General features: G+C 38.5%; 2 protein-coding genes across 3 annotated transcripts in view; one reads left to right on the top strand and one right to left on the bottom strand.

The window, feature by feature from the left end:
• The window catches only part of CMSS1 (cms1 ribosomal small subunit homolog), a 345,956-nt gene that overhangs the window by 109,911 nt on the left and 210,990 nt on the right, over window positions 1-25,055 (top strand). The window lies entirely within an intron of this gene.
• FILIP1L (filamin A interacting protein 1 like) overlaps window positions 1-25,055 on the bottom strand; it is a 269,373-nt gene that overhangs the window by 99,363 nt on the left and 144,955 nt on the right. The window contains exons 2-3 of the mRNA XM_012743068.2: window positions 2,487-2,748; window positions 1,574-1,747 (exon numbers count right to left, since the gene is read on the bottom strand). Of these exons, the coding sequence (XP_012598522.2) occupies window positions 1,574-1,747; window positions 2,487-2,738 (426 nt within the window). The 5' untranslated portion in view covers window positions 2,739-2,748. The remainder of the gene's footprint in view (window positions 1-1,573; window positions 1,748-2,486; window positions 2,749-25,055) is intronic.

A 25,055-nucleotide genomic window follows, 5' to 3' on the forward strand; every position in this document is an offset into this window, starting at 1 on the left:
TACTTTTTATTTTCTGAGTGTCCCCCTCTCATGTATTATTTCCTAGATAGAGGAAAAGGATAGACAACTGAGTTGTGTTGGTAAAGTTTTGTGGCCTTCAAGGAACTGGATAGACAGCTGAGAAGAGAGAAACCTATAAGGGAAAAGTAGAGAGAAAGAGGAAAATTGGCAAATCATGGAGGTAGAAATTTGAGGGGGTGGGAAGGGTTTTAAGGGCATCTGTTGGAGGAGAAATCAAAGAAGGTTAGATTTGTAAAGCAGAGCCAGATTATGGGTAACTTTCAGGGCCACTTTGCAGATTTAGGATTACAAGCATTTGCAAAGAGTCAGGGTATTTCCAAATTTGCATGTGCACAATAGAATCGTTTTATAACTAAAATTTTCCTACTGATTTCAACATAAGTTTGGAATCATTCTGTTTCATTTCCCTCTGAAGTGTTAAGGGGTTATGCCATCTGTGAAGTTTTGTTAGGGGTATGTTCAGTGATCATTAATTTGCATTTGAGCTCACAGGGCCTGGAGAATTTGTGCTTGATGCTGTTTCACAGTTAATATGTTGGAGGCCAGGATATAATTTTAACACTATTAACTTGAATGCAGCTTCGGCTCTTTTTGTTTAAAATTTGGATTAAAGTGCAAGTCAACAGACTTTGGGTGGTCTCATCCTCACCCCTCAGAGAGCAGATCCACATGACCAAACTACTTCACAATTTGGCAAGACAGTAGTCTTCTCTCATGAGGCACCAAAGTCGAGAATAGCAAGGACATTAGAGGTCAGACCTGAGATTGGTTGCCAGAGCTTATGTGGGAGAAATTTGTGTGAAACTTGCTTTCATTCTCCATCCTTAACTCATATTCCTAGTTGTTTCCCTTTTATAAAAATGAAAAACTTATGAAATTTTCCACTGAGGTCTCAGAGGAAAATAGAAGAATAAAATAAGGATGCCAAAGAGTTTCAGAAATGTCAGCAAATAAAACAGCAAGTCGTACCGCATCTTTGTGCAGTGGTGACCATGTTGGGACTGCTCACCTCTGCCATTGTAATTGCCGGGCACACTGAGTGGGGGAAGGTCTTTGCTGTCATTAAACTTGTGAAGGAAAAAGAGGGTATGCACTCATCTAAAATATATGCTTCTTAAAACTCTATTTTTTAAACAGTTCTTCAGATCACTTTCATTCATCCTCAAAATTTCTATGACATAATACCTCAGCATTTTCAAAGAAGTTAACCTCTATGGTAAACTTTATCTGTTTTTTATTATAGCTTGGCTAGTCTTCAAGTCCCCAAAAGTAAAGACCCTTTTGTGTGTGAAGGGGGGATTCTCTTGCATTTGGTTGATTTCAGTCTGATGTCAAGAAATAAACCTAGTGGAAGTACCCTATCTATGATTAATTCTCTTTTTCTTTCCTATAGAACTTGTAGTATTTATCTACTTTGGGTAAGTCTTAAATGCAGTGGAAAGTAAAGAATCAAAAAGGAGTTACAGCTCATGCTCATTTGCCAGGCGTAGTGCTTGGCTGGCTGGTGAGCTTCTTCAGCCTCCCAGGTGCACACGCCTGATGTGGTACATACCTCATTCATTGGTTTCTCATAGATGTCCTCCTGCCAAGGGGCAGATTTCACTTGAAAAGCATCTCTCTGAAGAGCTTCTAACACCTTTTTTGGAGTGACAAACCCATACTGAGCTTCCAGCAAAGCCAAGTCCATTTTTTCAGCCTTTAAAATACCTATGACTTCATCTCGAGCCTGTAGGAACAAAAGGTATCTTAGTAAGCCTGCTTTATCTACCAGCAGTCTCAGCATGTGATTTTTGTGATAGTTGACAGTGTTTTCTCTTCTCTTTCAAATATAAATTAATCATATTTGGTTATAGCACCTCTGGAAAAGGTATTAAAGCTATGTTCCTTCACCCTTCTTACAATCTAATTACACATTAATAGTGTTTTAAAAAGTGATTGCTATACAACTTGGGGGAATACATTTTTTATTGTATTTGACAAGCCAATAACATGATACCCCTCAATGTACTGGCATTTTGGTTTTCAGGGGGTAGGAAATAAGATTCTTCTACATGTGTAGCAGCTGTTTTTAGATTTTTATATAGGTTAATAATATCAGAACAAGTCTAGGAGCCAGTCCACATGAGGTACAAAAGCACCTACTGTTGTTTAAACCAATCCAGAAGTCGTCTGGCATTGATATTACAGACATGTGCCTATGCACTGAAGCTCCTGAGCAGCATGGCAGAGGAAGTGACCTTTCACAACATGCATGCTAGTCGTATGTCATAATGGCAGCCCTTTCAGATGTGATTAATTGAGCTTTGAGTTGGGAGAAGGGAATTCTGTGTACGTATACTGATGCTTTGCTTTCATGTACACACAAGTATGAACCACAGATGCTTATTTCTGTGGCAACAGGCACACCAAATTCACAAACAGCCTTCCCCTTGAAGCATAATGGGAATAACCCCAACCCAACTGACCTGCAGTTCTCCCTCCAGAATGCTGAGAAGAAATAACAGGTCATCTCTTGAGAGGTCTTCTGCTTGGTGGCCGTTACCACCGTGTAGCTTCTCTGACTTGGGACATGGAAGGATTTCATCTGACTTGCTGGTAGGGTATTTGTCTTGCTGTCTGTGCTTCATGTCCTCAGACTCTTGGAAACTGTAGTCTTTCATATGTCTTAGAAATTGCTTTTGGGCTGAGCCCTCGGTTTCACTACTTCTGGAACGCATTCTTTAAGGCCTGGAAGAAGGGAAGACAATTTGTAACTTTTAATGGAAGTGGAGTTTTAATAAGAGTACCTATTACTGCTTTAACAAGTCTACATTCTTGTTGTATTTACCACAGTCCAAAACTCGATCTTTTTTGATGTCTACAGCAGAGAAGGGTATTAGTAGATTCATAAATCACAGTCTTATTTACATTTCTGCTTTTAAAGTCAACATTTTAAAAAATGTGTTCTGCTTTGATTAAGGCCACTTATGTCCACGGGTAAACAGACTGTGTTTGAACTTCATCCACCAAGCATTCCACCTCAGGGACCCAGGTCATACCTCCAGCCAAGACCTAAGTGCTTACTTAAATTAAGACTCACTTAAAGTAATTATAAAATGGCAGATTTGCTAATTGTTCTTTCTTTCTTCACATTCACATTATAGTATTTCTTTTGAAAGTTGTTGGGATTTTTTTTATGGTTGTTTTGTTTTATTTTAATATTTTAGCCTTTGGTGCATTAGGCTAGAAGTGTCAGAATTACTGTTTCAAAGTACTTTGGGTTATTTTGTTTTGAAGGCAAAGTCTAGTATTAAAGGAATGAAGGCTTGGTCCTGGCTGTATTCCTGACATTCTACAAAAACTCTAGATCTATCCTTGGATGAATTAAGGAATTATATTTAGGACCCTCATCTTCAAAGCAGAGACACTATTGCCTAAAGTAGTTGGCCATTATGGAAACAATATACAATAAACTAATATTTTAGGCACACATTAACTCCATATCTTATTGTATAATTATCCAAATTAATTTATAATAAGAAGAAAAATTGTTTGGCTTTTGTGGTTTCTAACTAACAGAGAAAATATCAGTTGAGCTTATAGTTGACTCTAATAACATACAAGCATATTATTAATTTTACTCTCTGTCACTACAAATCATAAACTTTTATCATCACTGGTGCCTTTTAGTTTATATTGGGTCATTAAATATGAAATGTCTGATTTCAAATCAAAAGTGTAGCGGTACAATTAAAGTATGCACCTAAATTGTCAACACAGCTTTGCCATCTTAACGGTAGCTTGTTTATGCCAGCAGCCTGGAGAGTCAGCAGTGATGAAATCTCAAAAGGCATTTTGCACAGCTTGTTGAGAATTGAGTATTTTCCTTGTAAGAAGTGGTCTAAAGCCTGAAAGAAGTGATAGTCAATGGGTGCAAGGTCTGGTACATATGGGAGATGACAGAAAGTTTCCAAGTCCAGCTGCTGTCATTTGAGTAGCATTGTTTGTATGACGTGGTTGAGCATTGTCTTGCAAGAGGATTGGCCTGTCTCTGTTGACCAATTTTGGCCACTTAATCACAAGCATCCTCATTATTTCATTCAATTGGTTGCAGTAGATGTCCACATTAATCGATTGACCAGGTTTCATGAAGCTGTAGTAGATAATACTAGTGTTGAACCACCAAACAGACATATTAGCTTTTTTCTGATAACCCCAGTATTAACTTTCAGCTGAGAATTTTTTTATAGCCTCACCTTTATCAGGCTATAACAGCAGAACTTGAAGATATTTACTGTCTTAGATGTTTATTATTTTTATGTTTTATTTGTCAGTAACAAACTAACTGTCAACTTACACTACTGAGATACCTTGCCTTAAAGATACAGTATCCTTCTGGAAAAATTTAAAACATTTACTTTCAAAATACTAACAAGTCACATAATGTATTTCTTTCTCACTTCTGTCCATCACACATTTATTTACTTCATTAGATATTGGGAAGAAAGGTGGTAGTAGTAGTAACCATGATGACAGCTAATAATTACTGAGTACTTACATCATACCAAGCATTCTTGTAAGTATTTTATATCTATTAACTCATTCAAGTCTCACAATAACCCTGTGAGGTAGGGAATCTTATTATCTCCACTTTACAGAAGAAATGGAAGCGCAGGTAAGTTACTGAAGGTTGCACAGCTAGTAAGTGGCAAAACTGGGATTTGAGTCCATCTAGGTAACCTGGCTCCAGAACCCATATTCTTAAAAACCATACCATAATGCCATTGTGCCATACTGCTTAAGACAAATCCATATACTGGTAAAGACACTGCATCTGAAAAATACTCATAGCTTTGCTGAAGGCTATTTATAAATAAATACAGTACAGATAAATAATGATCTGTGATAGTAGTTCTCACTGGCTCTTCCCTATGTAGCCAGGAAAGTACATTTATCTGAGAAAAGCAAAGACATAGAAGGTACGTTTTTGTGTAGGGATGGGAGGTTGGAGATGTGTGGGAGATAAAATTGGGAAATAGCCCATTATTTTTATATTTATTTATTTATAAAAAAAAGTTCTTATAGACCACATTAATATATTATGTGCCTTATGAAAACATTGAAAAAGAAAAAGAAAAAGATGATAAATAGGATTTCTAATTATCTTCCCCCTGCCCCATTGTATTTTCTTAAATACCCAGGAATACCCTTGCTCTGGGCTATGTAAATAATAGAAAGTTATTACATAAATTAGGTATATTTAAAATAGGTGTTATTTATATGCTGCTTCATTTATTTTCACACATAAGTGACAGGGCCATCCATGTCTTCTAATATTTTTAATCTCCATTCATGTTTTGCATGATGTATCTGAGCTGGTCTTCTATATATAGTGGGTGCTCAATAGGGTGACTGATTTCTTCCTTTTACCTGGTGTGTGGACTGTCTTGGGTATGTATTACTGTTTAACAAACCACCCTAAAACTTAGATGGAGGCTAAACACCAATGGTTCAGAGTTCTGTGGATTACTACACAGCATCAGTCTTCTTATAACCATGCTAAGGTTGGATGTTCTAAGATAGACTCTTTCACATATTTGGCTGTTGGCTAGTTGGGCTGGGAGAGAGCCTCAACTGAGTGATCTGGTCTGCTCTATGTGGATGCCTCTTCTCCAGTAGGTTAGACTGGGCTTCCCCACATGGTAGTCTCAGGACAACATTCCAAGAGTGTGAGATTTGAAACTCGGAGTCTCATTTTATTCGTACAAGAACATCACAAGGCTAACGCAGATTCTAGACTGGAGAAATAGATTCCACCTTGAGATGTTGCAAAGTCACATTACAAAGGAATGGGAAGCCGTCTTTGAAAAAGTCCACCACACCACAGAGTCACATTTCTACGAAAAGCTAATAAAAATCTAGTTAAAAAGGGGTAAAATATATTCATTGCTTAACTTTTTTTAGTATCCTAGATGTATATAATATGTTTTGGTTTTTTAATGGTATCTATGATGCATTCCTATGCTTTCCTCTTACCCACATATTCTTATGTGGAGCAATAGCTTACTGATAAGAAACAACTTGTATTCTGCTGCTAATCAATAAGGATTCCTCTGCCCTCATCAACTTTATCTAAGGTATGCCTTCCAGAATACCAAGATAAAGTTTCTATTTACCAGGGTAGTTTGCTAAGCATTGCTCATAAGTAGTGCCCTGTTAGCTTAGGGCAGCCCTGAGCTACAGCAGAAGACTGATTGAAGCTCACACCCAACTTTCCTCACCTCATTGTTAAATTGGGTTAGGTAAAATCTGAGAGGAGAGCATAGGTCATTTGCCATTTGATGATATTTATAAGTGTACAAAAGGAGTGACTTAAAACATTTTTATACTGTGTTTGTTATTCTTTTTAAAGTGAGACTACCAATTCTCTTTGGGGGCTGGAGGTAGAGTAGCATCAACATTCTTGCTGATTAATGAAGCAGCGTTCACATTGGATTTGTGAACAGGCCAGTCGTGTGCAGACTTCTGGTCTGCTGAAGAGTGTGTGTCTCCACATGTTTACAGTGGTGGAGTTTCCTTGCCCTTCTGCCAACAACCACAAAATGATCAGTAATGAGAAGTAATTAAGTATCGAGAGGAAGAAAACAAAGACATGAATTTCATGATATGCTCATGCTTTGTATTATCAGTGACTTCATTGTTTCTCTTGGCAAATTTTTAATGCATCTGTGCTTGGCCCAGAGGTGCATACTTGGGTAAAGAAAAATTTTTAATAGCAACAGTGGTTTGGGATTTTTAGGTTACAAAAAAAAAAAAAAAAAAGGCATAGAAAGTTGCTTTTGTTTATACCAACCAATGATGCCTTACTGTTTTCATAAAGTGCTGGCATAATACCTGATGGGTTTGCAAGGAGAAAACATGCTTAGTCGTCAGTTTAACACAGCCTAATGCATTGTTGTCTGTGACTGTCAGAGCCATGGAATGATGGCATCCAGGAGTGTACACTGGGAATCAGGAAACCTGACTTCTGATCCCAGCTCTGCCTTTAATTAGCCAGGCACTGGGTTGTCGCTTATAAAATGAGGATGTTGGGCTAGGTTAGCCCCATTAGGTCATTTGGGATGGAACAAGGACCAGTGATTCTTTCCCTTGACCTCTACCCTGTTCTTCACCCCCTAACGGATCCCCTGACAGCAGAGTTGGGGCCAGAAACTAGATGATCTCTGAGGTCCCGGGATTTCCCACTTTAGAATTCTATGATTCTCTGTTGTCTTGTATCTATGGATACAAATACAGTGCAGTTGGCGATGAGAAGTGGATTCTGCTTTGTTTTCCAATGGAGTGATCTCAGTCAGTTTATCTTGGGTTTAAAGCTGGTTAAAACTATGGTAGATCTTGGTAAGGATGTGTTCATGCAAGAGAAGAACTAGAAGATAATTTACAATTATTTGCTTAATTTAGTTACAGGAAATGGACAATTGTAAATAGAGGCCTATTATACTCATCATCACCCCCCAACACACACACCCCTAGCCAATTCCTTATTATAAAAGTTAAATTTTTTAAATCATTTTTATTAATCTTATATATCAAAAATTGCTTATTCTACAAAATTTTGTACTGTTTAAACTAATTTTAGTCTTCATATACCTATTTATTTTTGTATTTTAATTGTGGAAAGGATATGTAACAAGACGATATTTTGTTTGTATTAGGTAATTTGGAAAAGCCTCAATAAAAGAAATAATTTTTCGCCTTGGTCATTTAATGTGATATTGAGGTAGCCAATCAAAATGACTCCAATTTAGAGAAGAAAATAATAGTAATAATGATAGCTAACATTTGTTATTTACTATATATAAATCCGTTCTAAATGCTTTCCTTTGATTAATCATTTAATCCTTACAAAAAATGTTCAATAATTATCTCCCCTTTTGCAGAGGAGGAAACTGAGGCTTGGGGCCTCAGTTAAATAACTTCCCAAAGGTTGTACTAGTAAAAAGTAGAGTCAGGTCCTAACTTGGGCAGTCTGGCTCTAGAGCCCACTAAATCACGATGCTGTATTTATTAATGCTTAGGTCTTTTAAGAAGACATATTATTACATAGTAAAGGAAAAATCCTGGTTTAACATTAATTTGTTCAACAAATGTTTGTGAAGCATCTACTGTGTCAGATATTGTGCAAGACGATTTTGTTTTAACTAGCTTATTTTCTTATTTGGACCAATGTTCCATTTGCTGAATTCTGAGTACCCAGAATTGTACAAAAATCTGAATAACAAAAATTCACAAACCCCTGGCCTTTAGGCAATTGGTCTTTTCAGTAAAGATGTTTTGTTTTCTTATACTACGTATGTAAAGAAACTCTATTTGAATTCCTAGTTATTCTTAAACTTTAATGTGCTTTTCTCAACCATTTTGCTGGCAGCTTGAAGTGGCAGGAGACTTGTCCTAATAGAAAGAGTGTGAGATTACAGAATCAGAAAGCACTGGGCTTAAATCACAATGCCATCATGTTAGATCTGTGGCCTTGGACCTTGCGAGCCTTCAGATGTGAAATGGAGATAGTGGTACTTGCTAATGGGCTTATTGCTCACACTCTGAGCACAGGACCCCTGTTATTCTTGCCTGTATCCCCATGTCCAACAGAGCTGGACCTCAGCAGGGATTTATTAAGTGATTGAATCATGCAGTCCTCAGCAGAGCTGGTTGGCTCTGAATAGAAGCTACCTCATGGTAAAGATGATTCATCTGTGAACCACTGGCTAGAAATTTTTTAAAAAGGTATTGAGAATCTACTGAAGTAACTGTGTATAGACCTCTTACCACATGCCAGACATTGTTTTAAGTGCTTCATGTATATTGTCTTAAAGAGTTTTAGCCTGAAGTAAATGAAAAAACTGTAGGAAAGGGCTTAGTTAAAGATGAATTAAGGGTGGAGATGCTCATAGAGATTTATAAAAAAAAATTAATATCAATTTCAGGGCAGCACTGTGCCTACAAAAAAGTTCAGAGAATGTATGTGTTTGTATGTGGGTGCGTGTGTGCACTCATGTGTGCTGGGTAGGGAAGAGATTTTAGATCCACACAACTTACTAGAAATCTCCGTTTAATTTCACTGAATGTTGAAAACTTTTGATCATATATAACCTGACCTGCTATCCCTCACCCTCAGCCTCTTCCACACACACTCTTATGTGCATAAAATGAGCTGAATTGAATATCCACTACACTCCTATTTTATTTGACAGCACCCATAACCATCTTTAGTCCTGTTTTTAAGCAAGTGAGTTTTTATTAAGGCTGTGTCATTTAAACTTGGTTTGGTGGGAGAGTTTAGGCGTGCATTGTTTGTTTTGAAAGCCAGAAGACTACATAATGCAGAGTGCTTCTGTGCTAACTGTAGGACACTCACTGCCACGAGACAAAGCTGGGAGTGATCCAAGGCTTTAAGTTTTTATATATTTAACATCCCATACTTTGCTGAGTTTAAGGAGTAGGCTGTCTACTAGCTTTACATTTCCATTGCATTTTCCCCTATCTTTACATGGAACCATGTAAGCTAAACTTAGTTCCCTGAAGGGGGAATGGAAAGAGATGTAGTAAGATTATGGGGTTCTCAGCAGAGCTGGTTGGGCCCTTTAATATTAACTGACTTATGGTAAATGTGATTCATCTATGAAAATACTAGCTATAAATAGATGTTAATAGTGCTCAGTTGCAGAACAGCCAGGTTGTGCTTGCATGGCCAGATTAGGGAAAAAAATCCTGTTGGGTATTTAATTTGGTCTCTCAAAAAAAAAAAAGTTTCCTTCTATTGCCCTAGTCACCCACATTTGAGAACACTAAATTCAGCCAGCTGCAGTAAAGCTATCTGATGGCTAAAAAAAGACAAATTGAAAGCCAGATAACCTAATTTAGCAATTCGCCCCCTTTATCTTTTTCTCCCATTTTCAGTAAAATTACTGAAACATTTCCTTAATAGTGTTTTTCCTTGTAGGGCCTAAACATGGCTTAAGAGGAGGGAATGGAAAGTGGAGAATGTGTGATTCAGGTCCATATGTCGAAAGAGTCTGAATCCTAAAAGTCAAAGTCACAGGAAGAAAAGAATCAAATGTGAGCTTTCAAAGGCCACGCCATAGTCATCTCATCCAGCCCCCACAGTACCAGGCACTCAATATTTTCCATCATCACCTGCTCAGTTGTTATACAGCCGAAGTGTCCGAAAGTGCTTCCTTGTTGTGAGCTAAAATCCAGCTCCCGGGAACTTCAGTTCATTTATCGTGTTTCTGCTTCCAGAGCTAAATCACACAAAAGCTATCTTCCTTGCCACAATGTAGTGCTTTAACAGAAAGTACTCTATTCTTCTTTATTCCAATTAAAACATTCGATTTCTTCACTCATTCCTCACGCCACCTAGTTTCAGTCTCCCTCACCCAACGCACAAACTCACACACACACTAGACCCACTCTTCCTTAGGCCAGGATCTGTCTTAAAGAAATGCAAACAGTTGAGCACAATTTCTCAGATGATAAATACAACTAAATCAGTGAATTGTGAGAGTATATACTCTGGGAAGGTCTTAGCAGTTCGTCTGTTGTTGGATCTCAGATGGAATTTTAAGTATAGATTCAGGAATTTGATAGCAAGCATTTAATGAAGGCTTCTTCCAGTTTAGCTTATCAGGTGAATGACTGTAATGATACCTTTTGCTTGATGCATCAGTAGACGGGTAATTATTCCCCTTGTTTTGCAGATGAGGAATTTGAGATTCAGGAAGCTTAAATAACTCTAGCTAATAAACAAACATTGGACTAGAAATGAAAATCTCATTACTCTGACTTCTTTTTCTCCATGTTCATGCTAAACTAATGGACATTCACACTCTCTTTAGTTTGAAAGTGTTCTTTGGTTTTTTGTTCCCTAAGTGCTACAGAGAAGCTGCTGGGCTGTAGATACAGAATAAACAGCCTGCTGATGAAGTCTAATAGAACAGACTTACATCATGGCTTTTCTTAGCTATGTGTTGTAAAGAAAGGACAAAAAGAAATATAAAAATCTCAGAGTATAAATAGTTGATTTATCCAAGTTTTCCATTACAAATCAGTGGCTCTTTAAAGATTCTTTTCTCATTTAAGGTTGAAACAGGACTGAGAATGTTTTCCAGATCTTTGTGGAATAGAGCAAAAAAATAAAATTATTTTCATATAGTCCAAGTTAGTTTTAAATGCATTTTTAAATGCCACACTCCCAGCCCTAGATCAGAGCTCTTGAAAATCATATGACTCTTTTAACAGTTTTCAACTACATCACTTTCCATATTTCTTCCAACTTTACTCTCTGGTTTTTCTTAGATGTACAGTGATATTGAGCCAGTCACTTAACCTTTCTATTCTCTTTGAACTTTTGTTCATTCAGGCTTAGAGCCAGTTTTGTCTAATCCCCTTATACTGTAACCAAGGCCCAGTGAGGTGAACTGATGTGTCTATGGTTGGACCCTGAGCCAGCACCAGAAGGCAGGTCTCTTGCCTACAGCTCTGTTGCTTTTCCATTGCAGCACTCCTTGTTCATAGGTCAACCCCTACTTCTTCCAGCTTTAGAAAGACCTAAGACCTAAAAGATAAAAATGTACTTTTCAGAGTACCCAAAGTGTCCTACATATTTTTATTATCTTTCTCAACCATCTTCTTCACCCTTCAGTAACAACAGGTCACCCTACGTGCCTTTCCAGCCTCCTCTTAGCTAGGCCTACCCAGCATAATAAAGAGCTCACTACCCTAAAGAGAATAACTTGAAAAAAAGAAAAAAGAAAAAAAAAAAAAAAAAAGAGCTCAGAGGTGAACAGGACATTCAGAGGAGGTCAAGAGTTCCTATCTTTAGATTCCAACATGACATCTTTCCTTTTTCATCTTTTATCTAAGGAACTGTGACTAGAATAGACAGATTGTGTGCTACAGAAAAAATGTTGCAGACCATAAAGCCCCTGGGCAACCCTCAACTTCTGAGCCATTTGGCTTCCCCGTTTCTGGTATCTCATATATACTCGGTTTATCTTCCTCTGACTAAGGAAGGTCTAAACTTGCATGGGGGCAAGTTTAATAGCTCCTTGCCCCCCAGGCATATAAGTTTAGTCTGAGACATTCACTCTTTCTCTTTTTTAGGGGACGAGAAGGAAACTAACTTTTTGTAAAGCTTCTGTTATGTGCAAATAATACAATTGATGCTTTCTATTTTTTGTCTTTTTTTTTTAATTTAGACACATAGAGTTGGTGTGATTCTTCCTCATTTTACAGATGAAAAAACTGAGGTGTTGGGAAACTCACAGCTTAGAGTGGATCAAATTAGAGTTTGGGTCAGCTAATACTGTGTTTGATCAAAAGAACCGATTATGACCTTAAAATAATGAGATTGGCTTTTGTGTATGGCCGTGGAAGGAATTTTGAAGACATTTCTAAAATGTGTCAGCCATGACACCTTTCAGAATAAGCTTCATAAAGTAAAACCTTTGACAAAATTATATATTTGAATATATATAGGACCTTTGTTTTTAATATTCCATCTACTTTGGTTACATGTCAAATTTCTGGTGTCCTGGAACTTCAGTCTGTTTTCTAGAATCCAAAGGTAAGCAAAGCAGTAAGAAACGGCATGGTATACAGCAAGGAAAAGAGCACAGGCTCTGGAGCTAGCCTGGCTGAGTTACAGTCCTGCCTCTCTCACTTTGCTGTCCAGTGTGGGTCAAGTTACTTCGTTTCTTCAAGGCTCAGTGTCTTACAGAGTTGTTGGGAGGATTAGAGATCATATGTATGAAGCGCCGTGCCCAGTACCTGGCACATAATAGGAACTCATAGCTCATCTTGGTGGAGATGTCATAATGATATAACTTTATCTCTTAGTTCAGCAGACATACCTTCCCTCTTGGGACATCAAATGAAATAAAAAAAATAACTAATGGATTTTTAGCATCATGAGGAGAGTACATTACTCTGCCTTACCTCATCAAAGGGAATTCTTTTAGTCAGTGCTAAACAAGTATTTTAAGAGTGTGTGTTACTTTGTGCCTGAGATGGTGATTGGCAAACTGAAGAAATTGGGATTCGGCCAAGAACTGGTGCCTGTTGTTTCACAGAGAGGTGATAGGGAACTATGATCCTGCCAGTTTGGAGGGACTTGACATGAAGTGACTTCTTGGTCCAAACTGGCTAGAACTGTTCCAAACAATTGCATTCCAAACGAATGTTGCTGATTCAGAGGGGTATACTCATCCAGGCTCTCACCGGCCTGTCTCTTCCACCAAACAAGACTTTAAAAATCTTTCTGTAACACAACAGCAACACAAAACTTACTATCTGCAGGCACTGTGCTAAGGGACTTCACATGCACTATTTCCTTTGGTACTGAAAACAACTAAGAGACAGATTATCACAATTAATCTGCCCTTTATGAGTTAAAATAACCTAAACCTAAAGAGGTTAAGTCAGTCTGCCTCAAGCCAAAGAGCTGGTAAATGGCAGAGCAGGAATTCCAACAGGCTTCAGAGCCCACCCAGTCTTTGCAAACCTTCTAATGCCCGAATCCCTTCTCATTGGGAGTAATAATCTGTGTACAGTAGGGTGAGACATCTCCTCAGCAGTTATGGCATAGCTTTGGCCACATCAGCCAAGTCGAGGTGGCCAGTGCTATTTCAACCCAAAGACCTAAATCATGAAGTGGTGAAAAGAGACTAGCACACAGAGAGATCACCAGGAAGAAAGAAAAAAATGCCTAGGTTTGGTCAAATCTGAAATTAAGGCACTGTGCAAATTAAATTCAGGCTCCTTCACTGCTCTCCATTATTCAGCCCAGAGGCAGTAGGGAAGAAGTTGTTAAAAAGCAGGTCTGTTATTAAGCAGGTAAGTCAAAAAGCATCAAGGAAACCACACACAGAAGGATGAACTCTTGTCTTAGCCAGTGTGGCTCTAGCTAGATACTGTGAATTTGGGTCAAATCCTGGGTTCTTCAAAATGATACAAGTTTTCTCCTCATGTCTTCCTATCAGAAGGGCTAACCAGGCCTTTTCCAAAGTCCCATTCATCTCTACAAAGGCATACTTTCCCTGTGCTCTTAAAAGAGGGGAGGTGGCTTACCCAGACCACTTCCCAGCTCTGGACCTCAGGTCCATAGATCTGGACCTCAGACACTCGGGAGTCTGTGAACTGAGAATAGACTGAGCATGGGGGTTGTGCCCTCTGTGTGGTTCCATGCAGCCCTTTGTTAGAAAGCACCCAGGGCAGCCAAGAGCTGGTGTTGACCAAGGAGGGTGGCTGCTGCTAGGAGCTATAAGTAAATAAATGGATGTCAGAAGTTTACAATTAAGGGGGGAAACAAAGAATCATTACCCTCCCATAAGCATGTTGCTTTGGATGTTTTGGTAATGATTGTGAAGCCTTTACAGGCAGACTAGACTAAGCTCTTTGTGTTCTTTGCAAGGTAGAGAGCTTGCCAAGTCAATTTCAGCATGCAAAACCCAGACAATTATTCTTTTGGCATTTAGGGGCTGCCACTGTTTTTGCTGGGAGTGGGGGCAGGCAGCTTCTTGACACTGGAAGGCTTTATAAGGAAAGAGAAGGCAACTTTACTCCATATATTTTTTTAAAAGGACACCCCCCCCATTAGGGGGCTCATATCCCTACTTCTTATGCTAACCCTCTTGTCACAGAGCCAACAGGAGAAACCCCTCAGCCCAGAAGTGCCACACACGCTTTGGTGCCCACAATGTGTGACTCATTCGTGGCTGTTTTCATATCCTCTGCCTAGCAGCTTACCATAAAATTGAGTATTTCTTTTGTGTGTGAATGCAGATGGTTCATAAATGTATTTCTAGTGATGACCAATGAAAAGATAAACTTTTTGAGATTATGGTCTTGGCCTCTTACAGAGTATATGCTTTATGATAGTGGTTCTCATCCTGGGAGCCCAGAATCCCTGGGAGCTTTCAGAGTTGTTAAAGGAGCCCTCCGATCCATATACCAAAAGCGTGAGAAATTGAGTATGTGATGTGTCTTCAGAACAGCATTGGGCACTATTGTGATTAGTAACATGCAAGCTATTTGAAAGTTTTCTGAATTTGTTACAGGCTTTTGTGGTTGTCTTCTCTCAACAATGAATAGGAAAAGGTACAACTATCAATGGAGAATTAGGAAAGTTTTTGTTATAGAAAAGGAGTTCTCATCTTAAGAAGGGTGCATAAACAATGTCCAAAGGTCTTTGTAGCAGCCCAACACGAGACTCCTGTTTTTGTATTTTTTATTATTGAACCTTTCAGTAGGATGTTTCCTGATCCAGATGGTCTCATGTCCAGATCAGAATTGCCCTGTTGAAGCAGTTGCACCTAAAGAATGGGCTGAAGGCATTTGGCCTAATAGTCTGTTGATCTAAAAATATAAAGGATGCATTTTTTATTAGTGTTATTAGAGACTTTATGCATCTAACCCACTCTCTTTAGTAATATAGACAGCATAATTAATATCAAGTATAAGAAATTATTATGGTTTAACTTGGTAGTAGCTACATGTTGAGGCCAAGATCCAGAGTATTCTTATTTTTAGCCTTTAGGAGAGGCTGCTGCTTCCAGTGTGTTGGCTATAGTTTTCAAAGTAGAGATCTGCTGGTTTTCTGTAAAACAAAGCACCAATTGCCAAGCATAGGCATTTTCTCCATCAGAAGGGTACAAGCATTCATTGCACAGGTTCTAACATTTTCCTGCCTTCTGCTATGAGTACTTTATTAGTATTGTTATTCTTTTCTTTCCTTCTCCATTTTCTGTCAACATTTCCCTTTTTTAAACAATAAAAATTTTTTCCAAATTTTGTTCAGCATTGAAAACGGGGAAGCAAGCACAAAGAATAAAAAAAACTAAAAAAAAAATTACCTTTAATTCAATCATGCTGAGATTTCTACCTTTGACCTTTTTGCATAGTTTCTTATAGACTTTCTTTTCCCTTTGTATCTGTTATATTGTGCATATTTTGGGGGGGATATTATCCATTGTCATTATTCTTCCATATCATGATTTTTAATGGCTGCATAGTGTTTCATTGCATGGAGGTGCCATTATTTATGGAACCATTCTCCTATTATTGGGTATTTAGTTAGTCGCTCTCTTTTGGGTCCTTCCTGCCTCCCTGCCCCCCTCACCTTAGCAGCCTTCACTATGGAACCAGAAGGGACCCAAAGCTAACAAAGAACCTTGGACACTTGTCTGGACTTTACAAAACTGGCAGGAAGCCATGAGAACTGTCCTTGGCTCAGGAAAAAATATCTATTTATAGTCTTAAAGTCATGATGTGGCCTCTGCATTTTTTAATCACAGCTCACAATTATTCTACCTCCCCTGTAAATTCTTTTCCCTTTACTAAATTAAAAACATAAAATCATAAAATTGTTTTGAACATTTTTAAGAAGGTAAAAAGAAAAATAGAAGGCATTGGAAACTACTGAGGTAGACCACTATACACCACCTTACTAGGCCCTGAAAGTTCAGAATTTAGAAATGAAATAAGAATTAGAATATGTGTCCAAGTAATTAATCTTTAACAGTGGAAGGACAATCATTTGCATGGCTTTTTCCCTTCATGGAAGAGGCTGGTATGATATAGACAGATTACTTCATCATGTAGACTTGAATTCAAAAGATGAGAATCCGACCTGGGGAGTATATTTCAAACACAATGAAAAGCAGAGCTGTGTAGACAATAGTGGTGATAAGATAAGAAATATTTTTCCTTCTAAAGCAATAGCATTTAATTTCTGATCTCTAGAATGAATGTGTGGTCATTTCAATACTTTCTTGTTACTAAAAAAACAGTATTTTATGTGTTAAAAACATGATTACCAAACAGTGTACCAAAAAGTAAAATGGTGCAGGGTTTAGGACATGAAGAGAAGAACGAAATTTGTTTAGAAAAGAGAGTCTTAGAATCACAGAACATTATTAGGGTTGGGAGAGCCTTCAGATGGCTTTGCCCAGCTTCCCAACAGGCAGATAGAGACTAGACACCCTCCTTGTACAGCCTCTCTGACAAGCACACAACCATTCTATGATGGCCCTTTTTTTCATAGGTGTTTAGTCTTTAAAATGTGGCCAGTTCTTTCACGATATGCTCAAAATTCTATAGCCATTTTATTTTCTTAGCACACTGCTGTTAGTTGAATGCCACCTGATATTTTAAGTTTGGTGAGTAAATTTCAAAAAAGTTAGATTTCCTAAATGTGAAAGCTGGGGAGAGTTCCCAAAAAACTTTAAGCAAGTAGCCAGAGTGATTTATGCTTAGGTTGTAACTAAAGAAAAATTTGCCCTTGTAACTTCCTGGTTCTAAAAACGCTGAGGCTAGGCCCACAAAGAATCTTGTTTGCCCAAATTTTATTTTGATATATTTGTATGATTTGGTTTGTTTTTAATAAGCTAAATTTAAATAAAACCCCTCATAGTAGGCAAATAGCTTCTTTCTTAAATGTGTAAATATACTTTAGATTTTTGTTTTTCAGCTCTGTCTAATAGGTCAGCTGTATAGCATGGTTCGATTCTTCACTTGGGGAAGCCAGGTGCCTATGTTTCCACCTCTAGTGCCACCTTCAACAGGAGACTTCAATCTCAGTACCTTTTATCAGTTGAAAGAAGGAAAAACAAACAAACCTTTAGCAACCTTGGGCTCCTTTTCAGAGCACTAACAGTGCTGTATTTCAGAGTACTTTAATGTTTTCCTAAGAGGTACAAAGAAGTGCATGATACGTACCTTATAATTTCCTAATTAAAAAGGTATAACACACTTCAAAGGTAATTAGAGTGGCATAGTAAAACATTTGTAGTGGTTCTTTTATCCATTCTCTGTCTAAAATATAATATTATTCTTTAGTCTTCTAAATTCTGAGATTCAGAATGAGACTTCTCTGTAGAGAGGATTCTTTTCATTGATATTGCTAATCTTTCCCTTAAAATCAGTCACAATGATTACCAGAGACACTCTTAATCAGGTGTGTGTGTGTGTGCGTGTGTGTGTGTATTAGGGAGGTATCAGGCCAAGCTGTTGTATTGCTGCTGTTTTTTAATTTATAAATATTATCAGGTGTCATTAATTATTATCCAGAATAAGCTTTGATTCCATAATCAAAGATACATCTCTACCTTTGATCTTATGTATTTTTGCTACCTGCTTGGGAGTGGGGATAAGTTCATTTTAAGGTGTTAGTGACTTTGAACCATTAGGTTAGAGAACAAAAGTCAATAAAGTTTACAAAGTACCAGGAGCCACCTACTATAACTTCAGATAAGACATTTTCTACATTTACTTCCTTATCTATATCTTCTCTTGACTTTCCCTAGTTTCTCTGTGTCCATGCTTATACATCAGAAATAGACCATATTATTGGAAAAGGAAGAAAATTATATCAAGTCTCCTACAGATCTTAGAATCTTTGATAGCATCTCATTTATTCCTCATAATAACTCTGTGATGGATGCCTAATTATTCTCATTTTTATAGGTAGGGGAAAAAGAACTCAGAAAAGCTAAGTAACTTGCCAAAGTTCACAAAATTAGTAAGTGGCCGGGCCAGGATTCACATGTCCTATTCTTGGGATTTTTTTTCACTTCTCTATATTACCTTCTGTTTTCATTAGTCTCTCCTGATGACTTTCCTTCACTTTTAGCTTCAAAACAGTATTCATCAGATAGTATAATTGAAGTTTTAAAGTGTGCTATTCCCAGCAGGAAGTGGCCCATGGGTGTGTGAATATTCCTCCCCACTCACCATTCCCAATATTCACCTCTCCAGACAGAAAGAGATATGGAGGCAGCCACTTGATTGTTTTTATATATGTTTAATATGTTGAGAAAAAGCTACATGGTAAATTTTTTGTTCATTGAATATGATAATGAAGACTTAGTGACTATTCAAAACAGCTGTGTATTTGGCTCAGGCTAAGAAAGAAAAAAGGAAAGAGGCCAGACGTGGTGGCTCGTGCTTGTAATCCTAGCACTCTGGGAGGCTGAGGCTGGAGGATTGCTTGAGCTCAGGAGTTTGAGACCAGCATGAGCAAGAGAGAGACTCATTCTCTACTAAAAATAGAAAAGAAATTAGCCAAACAACTAAAAATATAAAAAATTAGCCGGGCATGGTGGTACATGCCTGTAGTCCCAGCTACCTGGGAGGTTGAGGCAGGAGGATCACTTGAGCCCAGGAGTTTGAGGTTGCTGTGAGCTAGGCTGACGCCGTGGCACTCTAGCCCAGGCAAGAGAGTGAGACTCTGTCTCAAAAAAAAAAAAGAAAAAAGAAAAAGAAAAAAGCAGAAGAGAGGAGGGGAGGGGAGAGGAGGAGAAAGAAAGCAGAGGGGAGTGGAGGGGAGGGAAAAAAAAAAGAAAGAAAAACCTATCCTGGAGACAGTAGTGGTTGGAAGGGGAAATACTGTCACCCAGGGATTACTGGGTTTAACTATACCCTTAGAATAACTCAAAACTCATTAAGAGGAATCCAAGGCCCTGCTTGGTTTGGCCCACAATTTTACCTTATGCCTCTCCCTTCTACATTCTTTCTGTTCCAAATAGCCTTATATTAATCACTTACACTCACCATCTCCCTCTCCCCCCCTAGGCCTTCTCCTGTGCTGTGCTCTCTGAGTGGGCCTTTTCCCTCTGCTCTTCCCTCAGTGAACCCCTCCCATTCAGCCCATAGCTTTAGTGACACTTCCTTGAGTAGTCCTCCCAGACTTCATAACCGTATTATATACTCTCTCAGCACTGCAAGCTCCTTCTTACACCAGTGATTACAGTAGCAATTTTACTTAGGTCTATATTATTATCTAAAGAATTTCTGCCTCCCCCACTGAACGTCAGATCTGTGAGTGCAGTAGGAAGTCTGTTCACCATTATATCCCTGGTGCCTTGTACATAGTACATACTCTATCAAATGAATGAATTTGTTTTGAATGCCACTAACTGATCAGATTTTGTTTTAGTCTGATCTCCTGGGTAAAATCACATGGACTTGACCTGGCAGAGTTCATGTATTTACAAAGTTGTCAGATAATTAGAGAAAAATGGGAAATAGAGATGAAGCGAGCGCTTGCGTGGCACCATTGCTGTCCAGCCACCTCCCCCAACACACACACACACTGCCCCCACCATACTGAGCGTGGTGGCCACATGACATCTCTTCCCTAATGACAACCTATGACTAATTGGCCCAACAGGTACCATTAGCTAGGGGTCAGCACACATTTTCAGTAAAGGGCCAAACAGTAAATATTTTAGGTTTTGTAGGCCATATATTATAGTTTCTGCTGTAACTACTCAACTCTGTCTTGCCAGAAAGCAGCCATAGAATGATATACACATAAATGGCTATGGCTGTGTTCCAAAAAGACTTTATTTGCAAAATTGCCATATTTTGTTGACCGCTGCCTTAGATGGTGTTATGAAGTAATAGTGAGAAACCTATAAATAACTCAATCTGAAAGAACGTTTGCCCATAGCCCTCTAGGTGAAATCTGTTCATAAAATCACTATTTATTCCAGTGGGATATGTGTAACTCTGCATTTAACCTAGGAGTGACTTTGAAGCTGTTAAATAGAATATATAGATTTGGAACAGGCATCACCAGGGGTTATAAGAGCCCTGATATCACATAGTCCACAGTTGCCAATGGATGTGATTTCTTCATTTATTTAATAAAAGGAATAAGGGTCCATTGCTATTTGAGAGCTGATGTAGTCTCTGGTCACAAAATTTGTGTCCTAAATCAAACTAGGGCAGTTTCAGTGGGCTAATTTTGGCTTTGACTTGATGTCTAAAGTATTTTTATAATGAGCAAATTATGGCATTGCACTGTAGAATTCAAACATTTTCCTCAGCTGTTCTTCAGCAGTCATTTTGTCTATTCATGTTCAGGAAACAAACGAATTTTCTGGCTGATCCTACACCCAGCCCAGAAGTTTCCAACTCTGAGAACCAGTGTAAAGAATTCAGGATCTGTGTAGAGTTCATTCATGATTGGCTTAGTCATTGTGGAATAGAAGCCGCATGGAATGGATCATGTACATTCTCAGTTTATTAAACTTCTGGTGCTAGAAAACACTTCCATTCTTATAGCTGTAGATACATAGTTTTTAAACATGATGAGAGAGAGAGAGAATGCACACTATAGAGGGAGCATTAGTTTCCCCTTCCTACCCCAGATTTCCTTATAATATCTGTGGTTTAGTAGTTTGGCATGAAGAATGGATAAAACAGAAACACTTAGGGTTATTATTAAATTGCCTGTGAATGTTCCTAAGAAGAAACACACAAAAATTTGTCTTATGGATTTTATTTGAATTAGTTAAGGATAATTTTAATCTTTATATTTTAGATTATTTTTCTGCTGCATATTAAAAAACAGAATGTTATAGAAATATATCCCAAAAATGAGCAATAAACAGTTTGGGGAAGAGTCCAGAAGAGCATCTGATTGATTTGGTTTTTATAACTGAACTGAGCAGTCTGAGGAGGTGAATTTTCCAACGACCACTGGTCGCGCTCTGTTAGCTGGCCAGAGTGCAGTAGCGTCATCACAGCTCCCTGTAACCTCAAACTCCTGGGCTCAAATGATCCTCCTGCCTCAGCCTCCCAAGTAGCTGGGACTACAGGTACCCGCCACCACAAATGGCCGATTTTTAAAACTTTTTTGTAGAAATGAGGATCTTGCTATTGCCCACACTGGTCTCAAACTCCTGGCCTCAGCTTCCCAAAGTGCTAGGATTACAGGTGTGAGCCACCATGCCTGGCCTTTTTTTAAATAGCTATTTCAATGAAGATATGTATAAAATAATCCATATTTACCTGTATATTTATATAAATAGCATTTGCAGTATTAAATAATAATATCTTTTTGTATTTTGTTTTCTGCCTCCTCTGTGTCAAGTTATAAACAGTCATTTATTTGCTCCTCTCGCCTGCTTCTACACAGCTTCTACCCAATTTCTAGTTTTTGCTTCTAATCTACCATAGCCTGAGAGATCAGGTAACCAGTGAGGTTCTAAGGAGTGAAGTAGTATTTTCGGTGCAGAGGCTTTGAGAGTGCTAGTTGAGGTGTACACGTGTTTACATCCTTTTGTCTGGATTGGAGTTGTATGAAAATTGTGTTCCAGAAAGGTGGCAGTTGATCTGTCTTAATTTCATGACACAGTAGACCATTATAATTTTGAGTAGGGTCCTAAATCTTTGTATTTTTAAAAAACTAAATCAAATCTAACCACTATTATCTAAGATGACTTTATTGGTATCTTTGTAGGGACTGTCCTCATTATCCTGCTCATAGAAAGATGCTATAAATACCTTTGAAATACTTCTTAATCATCATTTCTACTGGAAGGTGCTTTTTATAGTTATGAAACCACAGTGATGGCCTTTTCTAGGATCTCAGTTTATGCTGATACTGCCTGAAGCAATTCACTAGTTTATTCAGTTGCTGGAAGAGAGGCAACAAGGCATACCTCCCATACTGACCTGCTCTGTGGTTGACCAGTGCCTTCTTCCCCACATAATACTAGGTCCCTTAAACCTCCCCTGCAGTATTCAAGTAGGGTTGCTTATTTTTGTGTACCCTTAAGAGAGTTACCCTTAGATTTACCCTTAAGAGAGTACGTCCCCCAAAGAAGAAAAGGAGATGGCATCTCAGTTTGTAGCAGCCTTAGGCTAAGCAAGCTCTTTATGAAGGCTCATCTCACTTAGTCCTCTCTGTAACTGTGAGGTCCAAGTATTCATCTTCACATTTTAAGGGTAAGGAAATTGAGGCTCAGGAGGCATGTGGCCAACATCACATAGCTGACAAGCAGTAGAGCTGGGCTTTGAGCCCAGGTCATCTAATTCCATAGCCCAGGTTCTCTGCAGTACCCCACACTGTCTCCAGGAGGGAATAACATATTCATGGTAAATACACTTTGGGCCAGTATCTCACATAATAATCCAGCCACCCTGTGACATAGGTATCATAATTGTTCCCAGCTGACACACAGACAAGTGACATAAAGTAACCCAATGATAGTCACCCATCAGTTAATGGCAAAATCAGAACAGGAACTCAACCTCTATTTGGCTCTCAGCTTTTCTAAGCCTCAATTTCCTTGTCATAAAATAAGAATAGTAATGGCAACAATCTCTAGGATTATTGTTAGGACAAAATGAGATAATTCTCATAAAGTGCTTAGCACCGTTCTTGGCATATAATAAGCCCTCAATAAATGTTAGCTATGGTTAGTACATCACAGCAAAGGCAAAATCTCTTTGAATAGAAAAGTCCTTCTATTCCACAGTCATCTATTTGACTCTTACAGAAATTCTGTTATATTAATGGTAAAGGAAAGGGTGTCTTCTCTCACTTAAAACAGAAAGTTAGATCAAGTGCTGGGTAATTTATCCTTCATCACCTAAGTGATTACGCAAGTGATTTTGAGGCCCCTTCCAATTCTGTGACTGTATCATTCTAGCGATGGAGTGCTGTTTTTCCTATTAAGAAATCTTAGATCAGAATGCAAGTCCTTTCTCCAGTAATAAAGTTGTATGCTCACAGGGTGGAAGGGTGGAACAGAGCCCATTAGCAAAGCTAGTCAAGATTGATTTTCAGAGTTGTAAATGGCATGGAGTATAAACAAAGAGGCCTTTAGATTATTTGTTTCTCATGGAAAGATAAGATACCTACAATATTTTTAAAAGATGGAAACAAAGCCCAAATAATTGATTTTTTTTTTTGCAAAGGCATTTAAGAAAATATTTGTTTTGTGCCTGGTGCTGTAGGATAATAAAATACAGGTAATTATTAAACCGAAATTTAGTGACCCAAGTTGAATCAGGAAGCCAGTTCCACAGACTAGTTCCCAACAATGCTTGAGAACTCTAACGTTAAAGATATACAGCCACAGCCAGACACTTTGTTGCTTGTGAAAGACTGACAATTTTTGTTTAAATCGTATTCTGGTGGAGCTGTGTTAGTCTTGCCTAACTCATTGGTGATAATGAAATTACATCATGCGCCATGATGGTCAGGAGCCCTCAGTACCAGTGTGTGGGATTGCTTGCTTTTACATAGAATATGGTTATGTGCCTTCCTTATTAGTGCTTCCTGGAAGGTAGTGAGATGGAGTTTCCATTTTCACAGTTTACAGATAGGCTTTGGCAACTCCCCCTCTAGGAAACTACATCCTACCCCACCCTCAGATTAAATGCATCTTTGTTCTCCCATATATCCTGTGTAGACCTCTAACAAAGTGCTTACCACAGTGTGTTGTGGCATATTTACTTCCCTGACTCCTGACAGGATGCCAGAGTCCTTCTTGGCTGGGCTGTAAGGTACCTGGCACTTCAGAATTGCTAAATAAATGTTCAGTGACTGACTGACTAACTGACTGACTTAAAGAACATATTTTTAAGCTTCCAGCTTCAAATTGGCCCTTTCTATCAATAATGGTTTCATTCATTCCTTATGGCCTCTGTCTCGTTCCTAAACCATGGTTCCACACCTTTTCCACTGTTTTCATGCCCTCTCTTCCACTCATTCCCTAACCGCTCTCACCCTTCACAAGTAACCATTCTTCTTTGTTCCCCGTTCTCTGCCCCCAACACGTCTTCCCTTCTTGACACATCTTCTCCTCTTCCTGTCTTAGCAGAGTGTTCCTCTTGGTTTCCAAGTCTGTCCCATCTAAGCCCTGGATCATAGGCATCTCCCCTGGCATCTTGCCCATCAAATACCCCCTTTCTTTCTGTAGCTGTAGTTTCTTTCCCACTGCTGGTTCTTTTTCCATAACTTCATAATATACCCAGTTGTCCTATTTTCTAATAAAACTTTCACTCTCACTGTTCCCCCTTCCCACCAGTTTCTCTCCCATCCACACATTGCTCAAACTTGTTCTACACATCTCCTCACTTCCCACTCCCTACTTACAGGCCAACTTCTGCCCTTACCAATGGCTCCCTAATTTCCAAATCCAAGAACCTCATCTTAAGAAGTCCTCATACTTCTATCCAGGCCTCTAACTGGATTTATT

Source organism: Microcebus murinus, chromosome 1 (genome assembly GCF_040939455.1).
Source record: "Microcebus murinus isolate Inina chromosome 1, M.murinus_Inina_mat1.0, whole genome shotgun sequence".
Taxonomy (NCBI): domain Eukaryota; kingdom Metazoa; phylum Chordata; class Mammalia; order Primates; family Cheirogaleidae; genus Microcebus; species Microcebus murinus.